This window comes from Oncorhynchus gorbuscha, linkage group LG05 (assembly GCF_021184085.1).
Source record: "Oncorhynchus gorbuscha isolate QuinsamMale2020 ecotype Even-year linkage group LG05, OgorEven_v1.0, whole genome shotgun sequence".
Taxonomy (NCBI): Eukaryota; Metazoa; Chordata; class Actinopteri; order Salmoniformes; family Salmonidae; genus Oncorhynchus; species Oncorhynchus gorbuscha.
In genome coordinates, this window is record NC_060177.1 from 23370525 (window position 1) to 23389078 (window position 18554).

Here is an 18554-nt window from a genome sequence, read left to right on the forward strand (position 1 = left end):
CCTGTCGCTGTGCGACTGCTTCTTCCGCGACATCTTCGTCGCGTCCATCCTGTCTTCCATGTCTCCTGTGTCAAGCCCTTTCTTCGCACCCCCGTTCGTCTTCCCTCCCCCCCTCCCGTCCTTGTCGAGAGCGCACCTATTTACAAGGTACGTAGGATCATGGACATGCGTTCTCGGGGACGGGGTCACCAATACTTAGTGGATTGGGAGGGTTACGGTCCTGAGGAGAGGAGTTGGGTTCCGTCTCGGGACGTGCTGGACCGTTCACTTATTGATGATTTCCTCCGTTGCCGCCAGGATTCCTCCTCGAGTGCGCCAGGAGGCGCTCGGTGAGTGGGGGGGTACTGTCATGTTTTGTCTTAGATTGTCTTGTCATTTTGCTTTTCCCTCTGTTCGTTTTCCCCCTGCTGGTCTTTTTAGGTTCGTTCCCCTTTTTCTCTCTCTCTTCCTCTCTCTCTTCTATCTATCGTTCCGTTCCTGCTCCCAGCTGTTCCTATTCCCCTAATCAATCATTTAGTCTTCCCACACCTGTTCCCTATCTTTTTCCCTGATTAGAGTCCCTATTTCTCCCATTGTTTTCCGTTTCTGCCCTGTCGGATCCTTGTCTATTGTTCACCGTGCTGTGTCTGTGTATCGCCCTGTCGTGTCGTGTTTCCCTCAGATGCTGCGTAGTGAGCAGGTGTCTGAGTCTGCTACGTTCAAGTGCCTTCCCGAGGCAACCTGCAGTTCTTGATCGAGTCTCCAGTCTGTTCTCGTCATTACGAGTGGAATTATGCCTTATGATTGTAGATTTACTTTACTGGATTAAAGACTCTGTTTTCGCCAAGTCGCTTTTGGGTCCTCATTCACCTGCATAACAACCATGCTACTTTGGCCTTCATCATTGCACTGCACACCTCTCGACTCAAAGAGCATCTCAGAACTTACTGAAGGAGACTATAGGTATGTTACCTAGGCACACCAAGATAATGTCACAGACACATGAAATGCAAATGCATGAAATGTTTTGCAGCGGAGGCAGAAAAAGGACATTATCGCTGGGGCACACAAACAGCAGCCTTTCCCTCCCTCCCTCCCTCCCTCCCTCCCTCCCTCCCTCCCTCCCTCCCTCCCTCCCTCCCCCTCCCTCCCTCCCTCCCTCCCTCCCTCCCTCGGTCCTGACTGATGTCGCTCCAGCAGCATAGCTCCCTGCTCCAGTTTCAATCAGCCAGGTGTTTTCACAGGATGACCAAATATTTACTTTTCTTACATAACTTCTAGATGAAAACACTAATTGGCTTTCTGAAAACATCCATGAGCGGACAGAGAGGAGGAGGAGGGAGAGAGTTGAAGTTTAGTGAAAATATACTATTAACACTCCCTGATTTTCTCAGCCAATGGGAGGAGAGGCTGTGTCTCATACACAGGTGATGTTTACCCTCTGGGTGTTTATGCCACAGCATCTGACCCCAAACAGCCTCTCCAACCTACAGTACACCCACCCCTGCATCAACACCTACAGTACACCCACCCCTGCATCAAACAATGAACGCTATGAGCAAGCAACATTTTTTTCTGCCTCCAAGGAGATCATTCCACTGACTGTCAGAACTTCCACACACTTCTGGGCTGAAGAGATAGAACAGCAGAGATAGGTTGGGATATGAGAAAAGACAGAATGGGAGGGGATTTAGTGTGATGGGAATCTGTTGTGAGTCCAGATAGGATTGGAGCCACTCTTTCTCTCATGGAGTGTGTCTTTAGTGTTTCACAGCAACCCCCTTAGACCGTACAGGAGGCCTACAGGACTTCTCTCTAGCACCATCAAGTAACACCACCAGGGGCATAAGCACGCAACCTCCAAAACGTAAAACGACTACCACTAGAGAACAACTCACTTTGCACAAAGGCAAAAGCCTACCAACACTACAGCCACCTCTGACTTCAAGCTCCCCATCTGGTGGTAGGGGTTGTTGAGATGCCCATGCATGCTCAGAACTCTTGGTTCACCTGTAGGGCAGACAACCAGGGGGATGATGTCGCCACTCAATTGATACAGTCACCATTAACCACATTGACTAGGCTGCCTACTGTAGACAGTGAGATTAAAAACATGACCATCTGAGTGCTGATGTAGTGTTGAAGCAGATATCTCTACTCTGACGTCTCTCCTCTGGTCTCCCCATGAACTCAGACCAGTGACCTTTTTAGCAACTTTTATGTACTGTACACTACATTCTTTACCTTCCAGTGCTATCTTAGGAAAACCCCTCGGATACTTTCTAAATGCAGTAACAAATCACTTCATGTGGCTCACCAGCTGCTAGTTTATCATTCATAACTCAAGCCAATGTACATTAACTTGTTGTTGTTGGTGAGGTCATTCCTCTGTTCTGTCCAGTGATTAAGTTGCGAGGACATTTGCCTTTGCAGTGTATGTGTAATGAACACGATGGAAGACAAAGAGCTGGTTTCAAGCGCAGGTGTTTATTTGTAAAGGACCACAGGAGGAGGCAGGTAGCTGGGTCCAGGGGCAAGCAGGTGGTCATACACAGGGGGTCCTAAGGCAACAGGACAGGCAGGGAAAGGCTAGTAACTTCATCCGGGAGATCAGGCAGTAGGTTGATAACAGGAAATCCGATAAAGTACAGTCAGGGAATAGGCAAAAGGCATCGTTAGTGAGGCAGGCCAAAACTATCATACACGGGAGCATTACATTTTGGGAAAACCAGAGCTCCCAATAGAAGTGTGTCACAAAACAAAGAATACCTCACAATGATGGGGTGCAAAGAACTTAATAGTGTGTGATAATGACATACAGGTGTGTGAACAGATGATCAGAATTTAGGTGATTGGCATCTGGAACCTGAGCTGCATTCAGGGGCTCTATGTGTTTGAGAGTGTGAGCTGGAAAGTGAACTGCGTTCAGGGGATCTACGTGTTTGAGAGTGGGAGTTGGAAGCAGACGTTACAGAATGTGGTCTGGTCTGTACAACTGAGTGATGTCAAATTCTAGGAAGCTAATGTAAGAGTTAGTTCTGCCTCCATCCTCTGACCAAGTCACCTGTGTCTCACGGTCCCTGACTTGAGTTTAAATTAGGCAGTCATCTATCAACTGTAACTGCATTTCACTAGGCTACACAGAGAACATTCATTGCCTATGTCAGTGTAGGAAAAATAAGCTTGCATGCTCCTCAATGTTTTAATGGATCTTACAAACCCATGTAACCTGCCCCTTTGCTAAAATGCAGTTAAGATCTTCCTGAATTACGGCTTTTTAAAATAGAGTAACTCTGCAAATGAATTGCCTTTTGGGGATGACTCTCTTGTCAAGTTATCCCTGTATAGCCCTTTTTAACTGTTCCAATGCCCCTGGCTTCCCCTGTTTCTGTTGGACAAAAAAGTGTTCACCTGCTTACCATGCCCTGTCCCTGTAGGACTGTCCCAGCAGGCAGGACATGCAGAGCTCCCTAAAGCAGGTCCAGAAGCTGCTGTCGACCCACGAGGCTGCATACCTTCAGAGCCTCCGCACCCTGAGGAAGAAACTCAACTTGCTACAGAACACAGCCACCAAACAGACTGGCAAAGTAAACAATGGTAAGTCTGCACACAGCCCAAACAGCAGTCAAAGATGCAACATGCAACATGCTTAAATTAGATTTCTTCATGTTCTTTTTAAGTACACTGAAATTCCTAAAATGGCTTTTAGTAGGCCTGCTGCTTTTTATTTTATAATCCAAAAAACATCAGTTGCAAGAATGTGAAGAAGGTTTGTATTACTACTGTTTCTGCTATTGTTGTCAACCTCATGAACGAGAACCAATCGTGATTCAGTAAGTTGTGTAGGCCTAGGACCGAGTAGTCCTGGTAAACATGCTATTAGCAGCGTCACGCTGCGTTCTAAAAATGTTAACTGTTATTGGTGGATTGTTATTCCTTTGCTACTACTGTATGTCATTTGACATTTGGTGGTTAGCGGTAGGTAGGAAATGTTCAATTTAACTCCTATGGACCTATGGCTGGAGAGTTAAGTCTTGGCTTATGTCCCCCTACCAACCGCCCCCCACCGCTTTACAGATACCTGTCTAAAGCTGGACACGCCTGCCTACAGCAGGAAGTTGGGAGAGGCGCAGAACCCAGGTCACGAGGTTCACTTCCTGTGTGATGCGGGTTATGAGTTGGTGGGAGCAGAGAGCAGGATGTGTCAGGAGAGCCTCACCTGGAGCCGCCAGCAGCCCACCTGCAGCAGTGACCCAACCATCTGCTACAGATTACCCTACCCCTAATCCAAACCTTAACCATTGGTGAGATGAACACATATCTGATGTGAAATCACTATCCTTTGTCAACTACCATCTACTTCTCTGGCTCCTGTCAGGTGTCCCCCCCCCCTTATCTTCTCCTTTCCTCTTCTCTGTCCCGTCACTCATCTATTTATCTTCTCTATCATCTCTCTCACGTCCTTGTCAGCATCCTCTTTGTGCCCCCCCTCGTTTCTTTATCTCCTTTCCCTCATTTTAAACTTCATGCATATTACTAACATTTATCTAGATAAGGTGGCTTGCATCCATATGTGTTTCATTATCACATTTCCTTTTTCTGTATTTTCATGGCCATCCAGAATGGGTTATTGAATCCAGTGACTGTGACATATAGTGATAGCAGCCCTCTGTCTTGACAGCTCGCTAACATTTAGATAACACTTCAAAGACCTTCTGTGAGTCTAAAAGTCAGGCCATCCCTTTCGCTCCAGTTAGGTCGAGTACTCACACACACGGATGCACATGCACAGTCATGCTCACCAACGCAAGTGTGTGCATGCACACACACACACACACACACACACACACACACACACACACACACACACACACACACACACACACACACACACACACACACACACACACACACACACACACACACACACACACACACACACACACACACACACACACACACACACACACACACACAGAGAGAGAGAAGGAGCTTTTCTCTTTTGGTTCATGCATCAGAGCTATAAGGTTACACCTGTGCTTGTCAGTGAGTTGGCGAGCCAACATTTTACATCAGGGCTAATATTACTTCATTCTCCTCTCTTGACTAATCCCTTACTCCTCCTCTCTTTCCTCAGACATAAATGAGTGTGCCTCGTCTCCCTGTCTGAACAGGGGGACGTGTGTGGACAAGATGAACCAGTTCTCCTGCACGTGTACCAAAGGCTGGGCTGGAGCCACCTGCCACAGCCCTGTGCCAACATGTAGGTAGAGATGCTTAAGCAATAAGGCCCAAAGGGGTGTGGTATATTGGCCAGTATACCATGGTTAAGGGCTGTTCTTATGCACGGCTGTTCTTATGCACGACGTGAAGTGCCTGGACTCAGCCCTTAGCAGTGGTATATTGGCCAGTATATCATGGTTAAGGGCTGTTCTTATGCACGACGCAAAGTGAAGTGCCTGGACTCAGCCCTTAACAGTGGTATATTGGCCATATACAACAAAATCCTTGAGGTGCCTTATTGCGATTATAAACTGGAAACAGAACTTAGTCCTATATATATCTCTATGCTATGGCTAACTAGTAGCAACAACACACAAGGGCCAGACACCGAGGGAGACCCAGGTCCACTCCCTCTCGCTGGTTCTGGCTGGCTGGGCTATCATACACACTCAGGGCTCCAGGCAGAGCCTGCGCCTCAATAAGGCCCAGTTAAGTTTTGTTTCTCTCTGTCTGTTTGTTTCATTTCTCCCCCATGTGCAGTACACTGCTGTAGGTGAGAGCCACACACAGAGTAATGGGGATTTGGATGGACTTTGACCATGACTAACACTGCTTGCTGTGTGGGATCCTTCTATAAGTCTATCATCCCACTCACACACATCCCACTGATAGAGGGCTGCATGGTGTAATGGATGTGAACACTGAGGTCAGGATATGTTGGGAATCTACACTGTTGCATGACGGTTTAAATTCATTTTTTGAAAGTTTAATGTAACCTAACATAAATTGCAAATCAGTCTAAACCAGTGTTGTAGTACTCGAGACCGTCCGCCCACATCACAGCTTTCATGCCACGCAGCCAGGTCAATCAAGGTGTAGATGGAGGATCACCAGGGCCAATCTCCAGACCTGAACCCCATTGAAAACCTCTGAAATGTGATCAAGAGGAAGCTGGATGGTCACAAGCCACCAAACAAAGCCGAGTTGCTTGAAAATTTACACCAGGAGTGGCATAAAGTCACCCAACACCAATGTGAAAGACTGGTGGAGAGCATGCCAAGATGCATGAAAGCTGTGATCGAAAATCAGGTTTATTACATATTATTATATGAAATATTGATTTCTGAACTCTTCCTAAGTTAAAACATTAGTATTGTGTTTAAGAATGAATATTAGCTTATTTTCTTTGCATTATTTGAGGTCTGACAACACTATCATTTTTGTTATTTTGACTAGTTGTCATTTTATGCAAATAAATGCTCTAAATGAGGACTATATTTTTATTTGGAATTTGAGAGAAATGTTGTCAGTTTATGTTGTCAGTTTATAGAATAAAATCTCAATCTCATACCCCTTGTCCCCCTCCGGTCTTGGTCTTGACTCGGTCTCGTACCCCTTGTCCCCCTCCGGTCTTGGTCTTGACTCAGTCTCGTACCCCTTGTCCCCCTCCGGTCTTGGTCTTGACTCGGTCTCGTACCCCTTGTCCCCCTCCGGTCTTGGTCTTGACTCGGTCTCGTACCCCTTGTCCCCCTCCGGTCTTGGTCTTGACTCGGTCTCGTACCCCTTGTCCCCTCCGGTCTTGGTCTTGACTCCCCCTTGTCCCCCTCCAGTCTTGGTCTTGACTCGGTCTCGTCCCCCTCCGGTCTTGGTCTTGACTCTGTCTCCTTTGTCCCCCTCCGGTCTTGGTCTTGACTCGGTCTCGTACCCCTTGTCCCCCTCCGGTCTTGGTCTTGACTCGGTCTCGTACCCCTTGTCCCCCTCCGGTCTTGGTCTTGACTCGGTCTCATACCCCTTGTCCCCCTCCGGTCTTGGTCTTGACTCGGTCTCGTACCCCTTGTCCCCCTCTGGTCTTGGTCTTGACTCGGTCTCGTACCCCTTGTCCCCCTCTGGTCTTGATCTTGACTCGGACAAGATTTGCTTCTATCTTGGTCATGAATTGGTCTCGCTTTAGGTGGTCTCAAACACAACACTGGTCCAAACACTGGTTACCCTGTGAACCAATAGTTAATTTGTTACTCTTTGTTCACATGGTAACCATAGTGTTTTATAAAGAAATAAGCTGCACTGTACCAATTTGAAGATGGAGATGTTTAGATGGCCATGCCCTCAGACTGCAGTCAGAAACCTCCATATCAATGAGAATCGTCCTTAGTTTCACGCTTCTCCTCATTCCTCTCTCTTTTTCTCCTTCTTTCTTTTTTCTCCAGCCTTTGTCACCATGACGAACACCTCGTCTGCCACCTCCTCTGCGGCGGCTGCCATCTCTCCCCCGGCTGTGACTGTTGGTCCGTTTTTCCATCCATCTCACTGTACGCAGGTCCAGGGCACCACCCACTGCACCTGTGACCCCGGATACACCATCTCTGGGCGTGACGGCACCACTTGCAAAGGTATACTGCAAACAGCTACCATTGCTATGGTAACATCAAAAGACACACACTCTGTAATGTTATATACTGTAACTGACATCAATAGCAATTTTAACTGTGTGTGTGTGTGTTTCAGACATTGACGAGTGTGAGTTGTTCCACATGGGTCAGGCTGGCCGGCTGTGTTTACATGCCTGTGTTAACACCCCTGGAGGCTACCGCTGTACCTGTCCTGCTGGATACAATCTCACCCGCGATGGAGGCAACTGCAAAGGTGAAAGGAGACCACACACACTGTACCAAAGTCTCAAATGCTCCCGCAGCGCTGAACACACACACTCACACACACCATCAAATCCTTTGGCTCAAAACATGCCAGTTATGCCAGATGAATACTAAACATTTGAATAGTCTACCACAACGAGAAAGAAGATCATTTGGCTGAAGGATAATGAATGTTTCCTATTATTTCCTATCCGTTGTAGCTGTAATTCCATGCAATTCTGTTATCCATTGGCTGAATAATTAAACAAACCATACATCTGGTCTGAATAAATGTTTGTTTTTGTAGACAATTACAATAAATCTGTTATTTCTGTCTCGCTCTATTTTCTCTCTGTCTCTTTATCTGTCCCTCACTTTTACACACATTATTCTCCCTCTCTCTCCATGGCCTGTAGACATAGATGAGTGTGCCACCAGACTGAATAACTGCACCCGGGACCAGATGTGTATAAACACCTCCGGAGGGTTCCAGTGTGTACGTGTGGACTGTTCCCGCATTCGAAACGCCACCTACAGCAAAACCTCACCCCTGTGAATACCTCCTCTTATAGTTAATCAAGAAAATATTTGATAACTATTTTTATCAGTCTCTTGCAATAATCCCTCTTAATGCCTATATCCTTCCCCGTTCCCCAGGCGTTGTGAGCGTAACCCCTGCTCTGTGGACAACAAGGTGTGCTCTCAGGCCCCTAACTCCATCTCCCACCACTACCTGTCTGTCGTCTCCAACCTGTTAGCACCACGCACTATGTTCCGTGTGTTGGCCCTCCGCCTCATGGGCGACACGCTGCGTTTCTCCATGCTGGGCCGCGGGCAGGCCTGACGCCACTTCACGGTGCAGTGGTCAGACCGACAGACAGGCCAGCTGGTGCTGGGGAGCCCGGTGCAAGGACCTGCTACACTGGAGGCAGAGGTGGAGATGACTGAGCTGGAGAAAGGGGTCCAGCCGGGGCGGTACATCACCAAGATCACCATTTTCATCTCCCAGCACGAGTTCTAGAGGGAGAGAGAAAGGGAGGTGTGTGAGTTGAGGGAGGCCAGCTGGAGTTGGATGGAGAATGGAGGGAAGAAAGTGGATATGGTGAAAGGGGGGGTGGGTATGGAGAGGATTTCAAAGAGACAATAGTTTAGATAAGAGTTTGGACGAAGGGCCGTTGGCAGAGGGGTGCGTGAAAGGGTACTGTGGTAAGAGTTTTGGAGTGGGGCACTGGCTAGGGGGCTGGGAGGGGGTAGAGAGGGTTGAGGCACTAAGGATCAAAGAGGAACTAAAAGGAGGGGAAGAGGGAGTCTAAGTTGAGTCGAGACATACAGGTATGGCAGGAACGGATGCATTTGGTAGAGTTGTATCAATTCTAATGACTGAAAGGGAAGGGTGGTTCAGTTAAGGTTTAGGGGCGTGCAAAATTAGGGATGGGGACAAGGGGTCAAAAACATGAAAATTAGAAAATGGCCACTTGTGGTGGAGATTGAATGTTTCCTCACTGTAGCAGATACAAGCTCTTGTAGATACAAGCTTAACTGGTTTTATTGTTTTACATCCAACATATGACAATCAATATCTGTAAGATGAGAAGACATGAAGATACACATTGACAATCCTTTATTTCCTGGTCTTGTGTTAAACTTATTTTGATACACAGTTGAAGTCGGAAGTTTACATACACTTAGGTTGGAGTCATTAAAACTCGTATTTCAACCACTCCACAAATTTCTTGAAAACAAACTATAGTTTTGGCAAGTCGGTTAGGACATCTACTTTGTGCATGACACAAGTAATATTCCCAACAATTGTTTACAGACAGATTATTTCACTTATAGTTCACTGTATCACAATTCCAGTGGGCCAGAAGTTTACATACACTAAGTTGACTGTGCCTTTAAACAGCTTGGAAAATTCCAGAAAATGATGGCATGGCTTTAGAAGCTTCTGATAGGCTAACTGACACCATTTGAGTCAATTAGAGGTGTACCTGTGGATGTATTTCAAGGCCTACCTTCAAACGCAGTGCCTCTTTGCTTGACATCATGGAAAAATCAAAAGAAATCAGCCAAGACCTCCACAAGTGTGGTTCATCCTTGGGAGCAATTTCCAAATGCCTGAAGGTACCATATTCATCTGTACAAATATCATGGGACCACGCAGCCATCATACCAATAAGGAAGGAGACGCGTTCTGTCTCCTAGAGAGGAATGGACTTTTCACACCAAAGTACAAAACAATCCCAGAACAACAGCAAAGGACCTTGTGAAGATGCTGGAGGAAACAGGTACAAAAGTATCTATATCCACAGTAAAACAAGTCTTATATTGACAAGACCTGAAAGGCCGCTCAGCAAGGAAGAAGCCACTGCTCCAAAACCACCATAAAAAAGCCAGGCTACGGTTTGCAACTGCACATGGGGACAAATATTGTACTTTTTGGAGAAATAGAACTGTTTGGCCATAATGACCATTGTTATGTTTGGAGGGAAAAGGCTGGAAGCTTGCAATCTGAAGAACACCATCCCAACAATGAAGAACGGGGGTGGCTGCATCAGGTTGTGGGGGTGCTTTGCTGCAGGAGGGACTGGTGCACTTCACAAAATAGTTGGTATCGTGAGGCAGGAAAATTATGTGGATATATTGAAGCAACATCTCAAGACATCAGTCAGGAAGTTAAAGCTTGGTCACAAATGGGTCTTCCAAATGGACAATGACACCAAGCATACTTCCAAAGTTGTGGCAGAATGGCTTAAGGACAACAAAGTCAAGGTATTGGAGAAGCTATCACAAAGCCCTGACCTCAATCCTATAGAAAATGTGTGGGCAGACCTGAAAAAGCATGTGTGAGCAAGGAGAACTACAAACCTGACTCAGACACACCAGCTCTGTCAGGAGGAATGGGCCAAAATTCACCCAACTTATTGTGGGAAGCTTGTGGAAGGCTACCCGAAACATTTGACCCAAGTTAAACAATTGAAATGCAATGCTACCAAATACTAATTGTAAACTTCTGACCCACTGGGAATGTGATGAAAGAAATGAAAGCTGAAATAAATCATTCTCTCCTATTATCCTGACATTTCACGTTCTTAAAATAAAGTGGTGATCCTAACTGACCTAAAACAGAGAATTTTTACTTTCGATTAAATGTCAGGAATTGTGAAAAACTGAGTTTAAATGTATTTGGTTTCAACTGTATTTATTTTGTAAACCCCTCTTTGTGATCTGCTTGTTATTTATCTGAGAAAGCACTATTAAACATTTAATCAAAACACTACTGTATGATTTCTAGGGTTTAATTATTTACTTCTCCTATATATGTATGTATGTCTCTGCACAGGACTGAATAAGGGGCTTGCCTTGAAGTGTGACCTGTAGATGATCTGTCCATCATAGTGGATTAAACAGGAGTATGATGTACAGTATGATCAGGTCTGGGGAAGACATCAGGCATGGCAGTACAGAGCTACACTGTGCAGCAGACAGACAGCCAAAGACACTCTGCTCAAAGAGCTACTAGATCCTTACAGTATATGAACGAGCTAAACCACACACACTGTGTATATTGTTACGTAATGAGATATGACAAATTGAAATGCTCTTTTCCACCTTTTTAGCACTGGGTGTTTGGGGGCTTACTGCAGATTTGGCTGGTGTTGTTGTGTGGGTTGTATGATGAAATGTTTCACCCCTGTGTCAAGCTGCCCACAAACCTTCCCCACTCTCTGCACTCTATCCTCTGGACGGACGTGAAACCCCTGCTTAACACCACACCACACAAACGGCCAATGCCACAGACACACACGAACAAGATCCAAGTGAGCAGTGGTGTGAGAACGCATACACACTAACTCTTACACAATAAATGACCAGTAGTATATAAGATATCCCACATCACAGCTCCCTCAACATGGAGCACCCTGCAACGACCACGGCACAGTGAGTGTACTCTAAAGTTGATTTGTCACGTGCACTGAATACAACAGGTATACAACGTGACAAATAAACTTTGATTTGATATAGAGTACACCCACTGTGCTGTAGTCGTTGCAGGGTGCTCCATGTTGAGGGAGTTGTGATGTAGGATACCTTACAGTGAAATGCTTACTTACAGGCTCTAACCAATAGTGCAAAAAGGTATTAAGTGAACAATAGGTAGGTAAAGAAATAAAACAGTAAAAAGACCAGGCTTTATACAGTAGCGAGGCTGTAGAAGTAGCAAGGCTACATACAGACACCGGTTAGTCAGGCTGATTGAGGTAGTATGTACATGTGGTGGTGGGACATAATGCAGATAACCCAGTTAGCCACCGTGTGGGAGAACTGGTTGGTCGGCCCAATTGAGGTAGTATGTACATAAATGTATAGTTAAAGTGACTATGCATATATGATAAACAGAGAGTAGCAGCAGCGTATAAAGAGGGGTTGGGGTGGGGGGCGGCACACAATGCAAATAGTCCGGGTAGCCATACCTGTTCAGGAGTCTTGTGCCTTGGGGTTAAAAACTGTTGAGAAGTGTTTTTGTCCTAGACTTGGCACTCCGGTACCTCTTGCCATGCGGTCGTAGAGAGAACAGTCTATTACTGGGGTGGCTGGCGTCTTTGACAATTTTTAGGCCCTTCCTCCGACACCGCCTGGTGTAGTGGTCCTGGATGGCAGGCAGCTTAGCCCTAGTGATGTACTGGGCAGTGCACACTACCCTCTGAAGTGCCTTGCGGTCGGAGGCCAAGCAATTGCCGTTCCAGGCAGTGATGCAACCGTTCAGGATGCTCTTGATGTTGCAGCTGTATAACCTTTTGAGGATCTCAGGACCCATGCCAAATCTTTTTAGTTTCCTGAGGGGGAATAGGCTTTGTCGTGCCCTCTTCACGACTGTCTTGGTGTGTTTGGACCATTCTAGTTAGACACCAAGGAACTTGAAGCTCTCAACCTGCTCCACTACAGCCCCGTCGATGAGAATGGGGGCGTGCTCGGTTCTCCTTTTCTTGTAGTCCACAACAATCTCCTTAGTCTTGATTACATTGAGGGAGGGATAGGTTGTTATTCTGGCACCACACGGCCAGGACTCTGACCTCCTCCCTATAGGCTGTCTCGTCATTGTTGGTGATCAGGCCTACCACTGTTGCGTCATCTGCAAACTTAATGATGGTGTTGGAGTCGTGCCTGGCCACGCAGTCATGGGTGAACAGGGAGTACAGGAAGGGACTGAGCATGCATCCAGTTGCAGAGGGAGGTGTTTAGTCCCAGGTTCCTCAGCTTAGTGTGGAGCTTTGAGGGCACTATGGTGTTGAACACTGAGCTGTAGTCAATGAATAGAATTCTCACGTAGGTGTTCCTTTTTGTCCAGGTGGGAAAGGGCAGTGTGGCGTGCAATAGAGATTGCATTATCTGTGGATCCGTTGGGTTATGCAAATTGGAGTGGGTCTAGGGTTTCTGGGATAATGGTGTTGATGTGAGCCAACAACCTTTCAAAGCACTTCATGGCTGCAGATGTGAGTGCTACGGGTCTGTAGTTGCTTAGGCAGGTTGCCTTTGTGTTCTTGGGCACAGGGACTATGGTGGTCTGCTTGAAACATGTTGGTATTACAGACTTAATTAGGGACATGTTGAAAATGTCAGTGAAGACACATGCCAGTTGGTCAGCACATGCCTGGAGCACACGTCCTGGTCATCCGTCTGGCCCCGCAGCCTTGTGTATGTTGACCTGTTTAAAGGTCTTACTCACGTCAGCTACGGAGAGGGTGATCACACAGTCGCTTATATAGGCACTGGGGGGTTAACCAGCCCAGTGCAGCCACACAGAGCCAGGCAGTGTGCATCAGTGGAGACAAACAGGCACTAACACGCTGAACCTAGCTCCACCTCGGAGTCACCCTGTTGGGCTGAGAGAGAGAGACGGGGGGGGGGGGGGGAATCCCAGAATAAGATTGCACACTGAGAGATGGGGGAAATGATAAAGAGAGATAGAGGGAGAGAGTGATGGCTGAATAGAGTGGTCTGAATATCAAGCAATTCAAAGCAGTTAGTCAGTCATCGGCTGAAGGCTGCTGTGAATTAAGAGACCAGTGTCTCTATTTCTGCTCTGAAAGAGACCCCTCGCTGTTCTTCACTCTGTCTGTATCTATCTCCCTTTCTGTCTTGATGAAAGGAAGGGACAGAAAGAGAAAGGAAGAAAGGAGATGTATAGTTGAATGGCATCCTGTCCCAATGTTGTCTGTCCCCGGGGGAGGAACAAAGCTGATGTGGTGATGAGTCAGTCCCCACATCCTCTCTGACCCCTTCCAAACCTCTCCTCTCCCCACCCCCTCCTAACCCTCCTGTCTCTGCCCACCCAGGACTACCTGTATCTCACCCGCACCCTCCTCCTGTCCTGAATACGAACCCTACACTCTGACCTCACTCCTCTCCTCTTTTCAATCTGTCTCAGAACTCACACAGACATATTAAAGGCCCAATGCAGCTGTTTATTTTTTTATAGCAATATCAAATCATTTCTGGGTAACACTTAAGTACCTTACTGTAATAGATTTCCATTCAAATGGGCAAAAATTCTAAACTATTTTTTAAGATAGAATTTAATTGGTCTATTAACCAATTTACTGCATGGTGATGTCACCATGGAAAGTCCAAAACTCCCACCCATACAAATCTGTGTGGAAGACTGTATTTTAATCCAGCAACATTTAAAAAATTTAAATAGGCAAGTCAGATAAGAACAAATGACAGCCTACCAGTGGGTTAATTAACTGCCTAGTTCAGGAGCAGAACAACAGATTTTTACCTTGTTAGCTCAGGGATTCGATCCAGCAACCTTTCGGTTACTAGTCCAACGCTCTAACACAAGGCTACCTGCCACCCCAAGAGAGATAACACTGATTAATGTTTTCACACTTTTACAGTGTTACTTTCATCAGCTGCACTGGGCCTTTAAAACACAAGCATGGAAAAACATGCATGAGCACCCAGGCGCATGCACACACACACACACAAACACACCCTGGGTCTGAATTTCAGTACTCTTTATCTATTAGTAACCTTAGACCACCATTCCATTCCAACAACATCAAAGAGATCCAAGATCTCTTCCTCTCTATCCCCCTACACATGCATACACACACACACACACACACACACACACACACACACACACACACACACACACACACACACACACACACACACACACACACACACACACACACACACACACACACACACACACACACACACACACACACACACACACACAGTACAGCCAATAGGGTGCTCTGATGATTTCATCTATCACGGCCTGTCTGTGGGTGCCCATGTGTCAGGTCTAGAGTGTCTCTCCTTCCCTCCATCTCTCTTTGCCTATCTCTCTCTCTCTCTCTCTCTCTCTCTCTCTCTCTCTCTCTCTCTCTCTCTCTCTCTCTCTCTCTCTCTCTCTCTCTGATCTTCTGATCTCTCTCTCTGTCTGATGTGGTGGAAGAGTCACCCTCTGAGCAGATAAACCTCTGAGTGCCAGCGGTTCCAACTCTCTGAAATCAATATCCTCATTCCAGTCTGGCCTCCCCACACAATAAGAGCTTATACTCCTATAAGCCTTTACCTAGTCCTCTTTGAAGCCCCTCTCAGTCAGACATCAGGATTGTATGTGAAAGGGGATACTCCATCCCTGTCGTGGATTTAAGGGAAGGAAGGAGAGTTGGGGCCCAGACCATTGTCTGTTGACTGGACCCAGGCAAACTGAGACATGCCCTAGATCTAGAGCCAGAGTTTGGCTGGCACAGGCCCAACCTGGGTGGGCGCGCTGGCCAGGTGAGGGGGGTTGGTATGCATGGTAGCAGTGCCCAGCTGTTACAATGGGAGGTCTGTGAGAAGTACGGCCAGGGCCAACAAAGCCCTGACTGTGCCCACGTCAATCCCCCAGTCCTAGAGCCAGGAGCAGGTAACACATGCAGCCAGGTGTGGAGTGGGGGAAGGAGAAGGGGAGGAACTGTTCCGGAAGATGTCTGATCTGACCTCTAACTGTCCGTTACTCCTCTCCCCGGGACTCCTCTATTCCTCCCTGTCCCACCCTCTCTCTGCCCCTTCCTCTTTTCTCTATTGAAGGTGTTATGGAGGTGTTATGAATTCCCTGCTGGTGACTGTTATCAGCACCTCACAGCCCTTCCAAGCTGCTCACTCCACTCCCAATCCCCCACGACCGGAGCCTGAGGGTGTAGAGGCACCTTAGACCGTCCTCTCAAACTCTCCCTGAACTTTGTGACCTGGCCCTGATTGATGGTTGCTAAGGGGAACGTTGTTAGGGGCCAGGACACCCGGCAGCACTTCAGACTGTGCAGGCCACTATCTCCTCACTTGTCTGAGTGGACTTGTGGATTGGAATGCAGAAAACCACATCCTTCCCACTAACTATCTGTTGTATGTGTGTACGGCATTAAAGTTCCCTTGTGTGTAACTCGGAGGCTGCCTCATTCAGCAGTAGAGGTGCTACAGATCAGAGAGTTACTCTCTTTCAGGCTACAGTCCCACTTCAGTCTTTGATGGAAATTCATTCCTCGCTCTGATTAGTACCATAGATTCCAAAGTATGTGTGTGGTTATTATGGGGCATTTGGGGAACACTGCAGCTGTGTGTAACAACAACTACAGAGGGTAGTGCAAACGGCCTAGTACATCACTGGGACAAAACTTCCTGCCATCAAGGACCTCATTAACAGGTGGTGTCAGAGGAAGCCCCTAAAAATTGTCAAAGACTCCAGCCACCCTAGTCATAGACTGTGCTCTCTGTTACAGCAGAGCAAACGGTACCGGAGCCCCAAGTCTGGGTCCAAGAGGCTTCTAAACAGCTTCTACCCCCAAGCCGTAAGACTCCTGAACATCTATCAAATGGCTACCCAGACTATTTGCATCTCTATTGTTATTTTACTGCGTCTCTTTAACTATATGTTACTTTTATTTTATTATGTTTCTCAATATTTTCTTAAAACTGTATTGTTGGTTAAGGGCTTGTAAGTAAGCATTTCACTGTAAGGTCTACACTGGTTGTATTTGGTGCATGTGACAAATACAATTGGATTTGATTTGATTTGAAGATCGGTTTACCAGTCCGTCACATGGAGCTGCACTGCTCCCTAGTGTCAATAACAAGGCACTTTACCAGCCTAGCCTGAGGGAAGGCATGGGTTTATGTGGAGGCATCATCTTAATGGAACAGCACGATACCGCTCACCAAACATGCCTCCCCTATAGATCCTCCCCCCACTTTGTTTAATTGATGTCAAATTATTAATTACAGGATGTGTCAGATTGGATAATAATGGTGTTATACCACAAGGTGGCAGCACCAGCTAACATTGATTCACTAATATGGTAAAAGGTGAACTGAGCTGCCACTGCTTCTCCACAGCTCCACAGCTCCTGTTTCCCTTGCTGTGAATTCAATATCACTTTAAAAGGACTCACATCTCACAATCATCACATCAAATTAATCAATAAAGTACTCGTAACACAAAAGTCTCTCCTGTTATTGATCCTAAATGTTGATATCAGGTTAATCAATGATTTCAGAGAGAGGTTGGTGTTGTTTCCTGTGACTGCAGCATGAGAGACTCAGGTTGTTTCCATCTATTAGCTGTTGTTCATCAGAAAATGGAGCCTGTAGTATGTTTCCTCTTCTAGTTTGTTATTCTTCCTCATCCCTCTCGTACTACCTCCATCACTTATTAGACAGTCAAGCTCACAAACAGGTGGTCGTTCATATCTTTCTACCTTTACTGTGTGGGAGAGAGCATGTCTGTGTGATTACTGTGGCTCAGTGACAGAAATAACACAAGCTTTCCCAATTACAGCTCCAGTGTTAAGCCACCTGTTTCTTCCTGAACATCATGCTCAGGGTAACTGTACCTGCAGGTATGATGGCTTTAAATACTTTAACCCATTTGTTCCCACATTTTTCACAGACATGACACTAAATATTTTGCAATTAGTAAGCCTAACACGTAAGCCATATTTACTTTTTTTATACATATTAAAAAGTATATACCGCGTTCAAAAGTTTGAGGTTACATAGAAATGTCCTTGTTTTTTGAAAGAAAAGCACATTTTTTGGGCCCATTAAAATAACATCAAATTTATCAGAAATACAGTGTAGGCATTGTTAATGTTGTAAATGACTAATGTAGCTGGAAACGGCAGATTCTTTATGGAATATCTACATAGGCGTACAGAGGCCCATTATTAGCAACCATCACTCCTGTGTTCCAATGGCACGTCGTGTTAGCTAATCCAAGTTTATCACTTTAAAAGGCTAATTGATCATTAGAAAACTATCTTGCAATTATGTTAGCACAGCTGAAAACTGTTGTGCTGATTAAAAACACCAGTCTCAATGTCAACAGTGAAGAGGCGACTCCGGGATTCTGGCCTTCATCTGTTTCTCTAACTAGACACTTTATTGTACTTGTCCTCTTGCTCAGTTGTGCACCGGGGCCTCCCACTCCTCTTTCTATTCTGGTTACAGTTTGCGCTGTTCTGTGAAGGGAGTAGTACACCGCATTGTATGAGATCTACCGTTTCTTGGCAATTTCTCGCATGGAATAGCCTTCATTTCTCAGAACAAAAATAGACTGACGAGTTTCAGAAGAAAGGTCTTTGTTTCTGGCTACTTTGAGCCTGTAATCGAACCCACAAATGTTGATGTTCCAGATACTCAACTAGTCTAAAGAAGGCC

The 18554-nt window shown here is 46.2% G+C and overlaps 1 protein-coding gene and 1 pseudogene across 1 annotated transcript; both read left to right on the forward strand.

The window, feature by feature from the left end:
- Positions 1–7717: 7717 nt before the first annotated feature.
- LOC124035038 (fibulin-7-like) lies at positions 7718–8669 on the forward strand. Its single transcript, XM_046348443.1, has 2 exons — positions 7718–7845; positions 8252–8669. Exons 1-2 carry the CDS (start codon positions 7734–7736, stop codon positions 8389–8391), a joined length of 252 nt encoding a protein of 83 aa, XP_046204399.1. The 5' UTR covers positions 7718–7733; the 3' UTR covers positions 8392–8669.
- On the forward strand, positions 8479–8926 carry LOC124034848 (annotated as a pseudogene).
- Positions 8927–18554: the final 9628 nt, after the last annotated feature.

Bases quoted from the DNA above. Each gene is read 5' to 3' on its own strand.
- LOC124035038 (XM_046348443.1), top strand. From the start codon at position 7,734: ATGGGTCAGGCTGGCCGGCTGTGTTTACATGCCTGTGTTAACACCCCT. The intron at 7,846-8,251 runs GTGAAAGGAGAC...CATGGCCTGTAG, and splicing joins CGATGGAGGCAACTGCAAAG to ACATAGATGAGTGTGCCACC.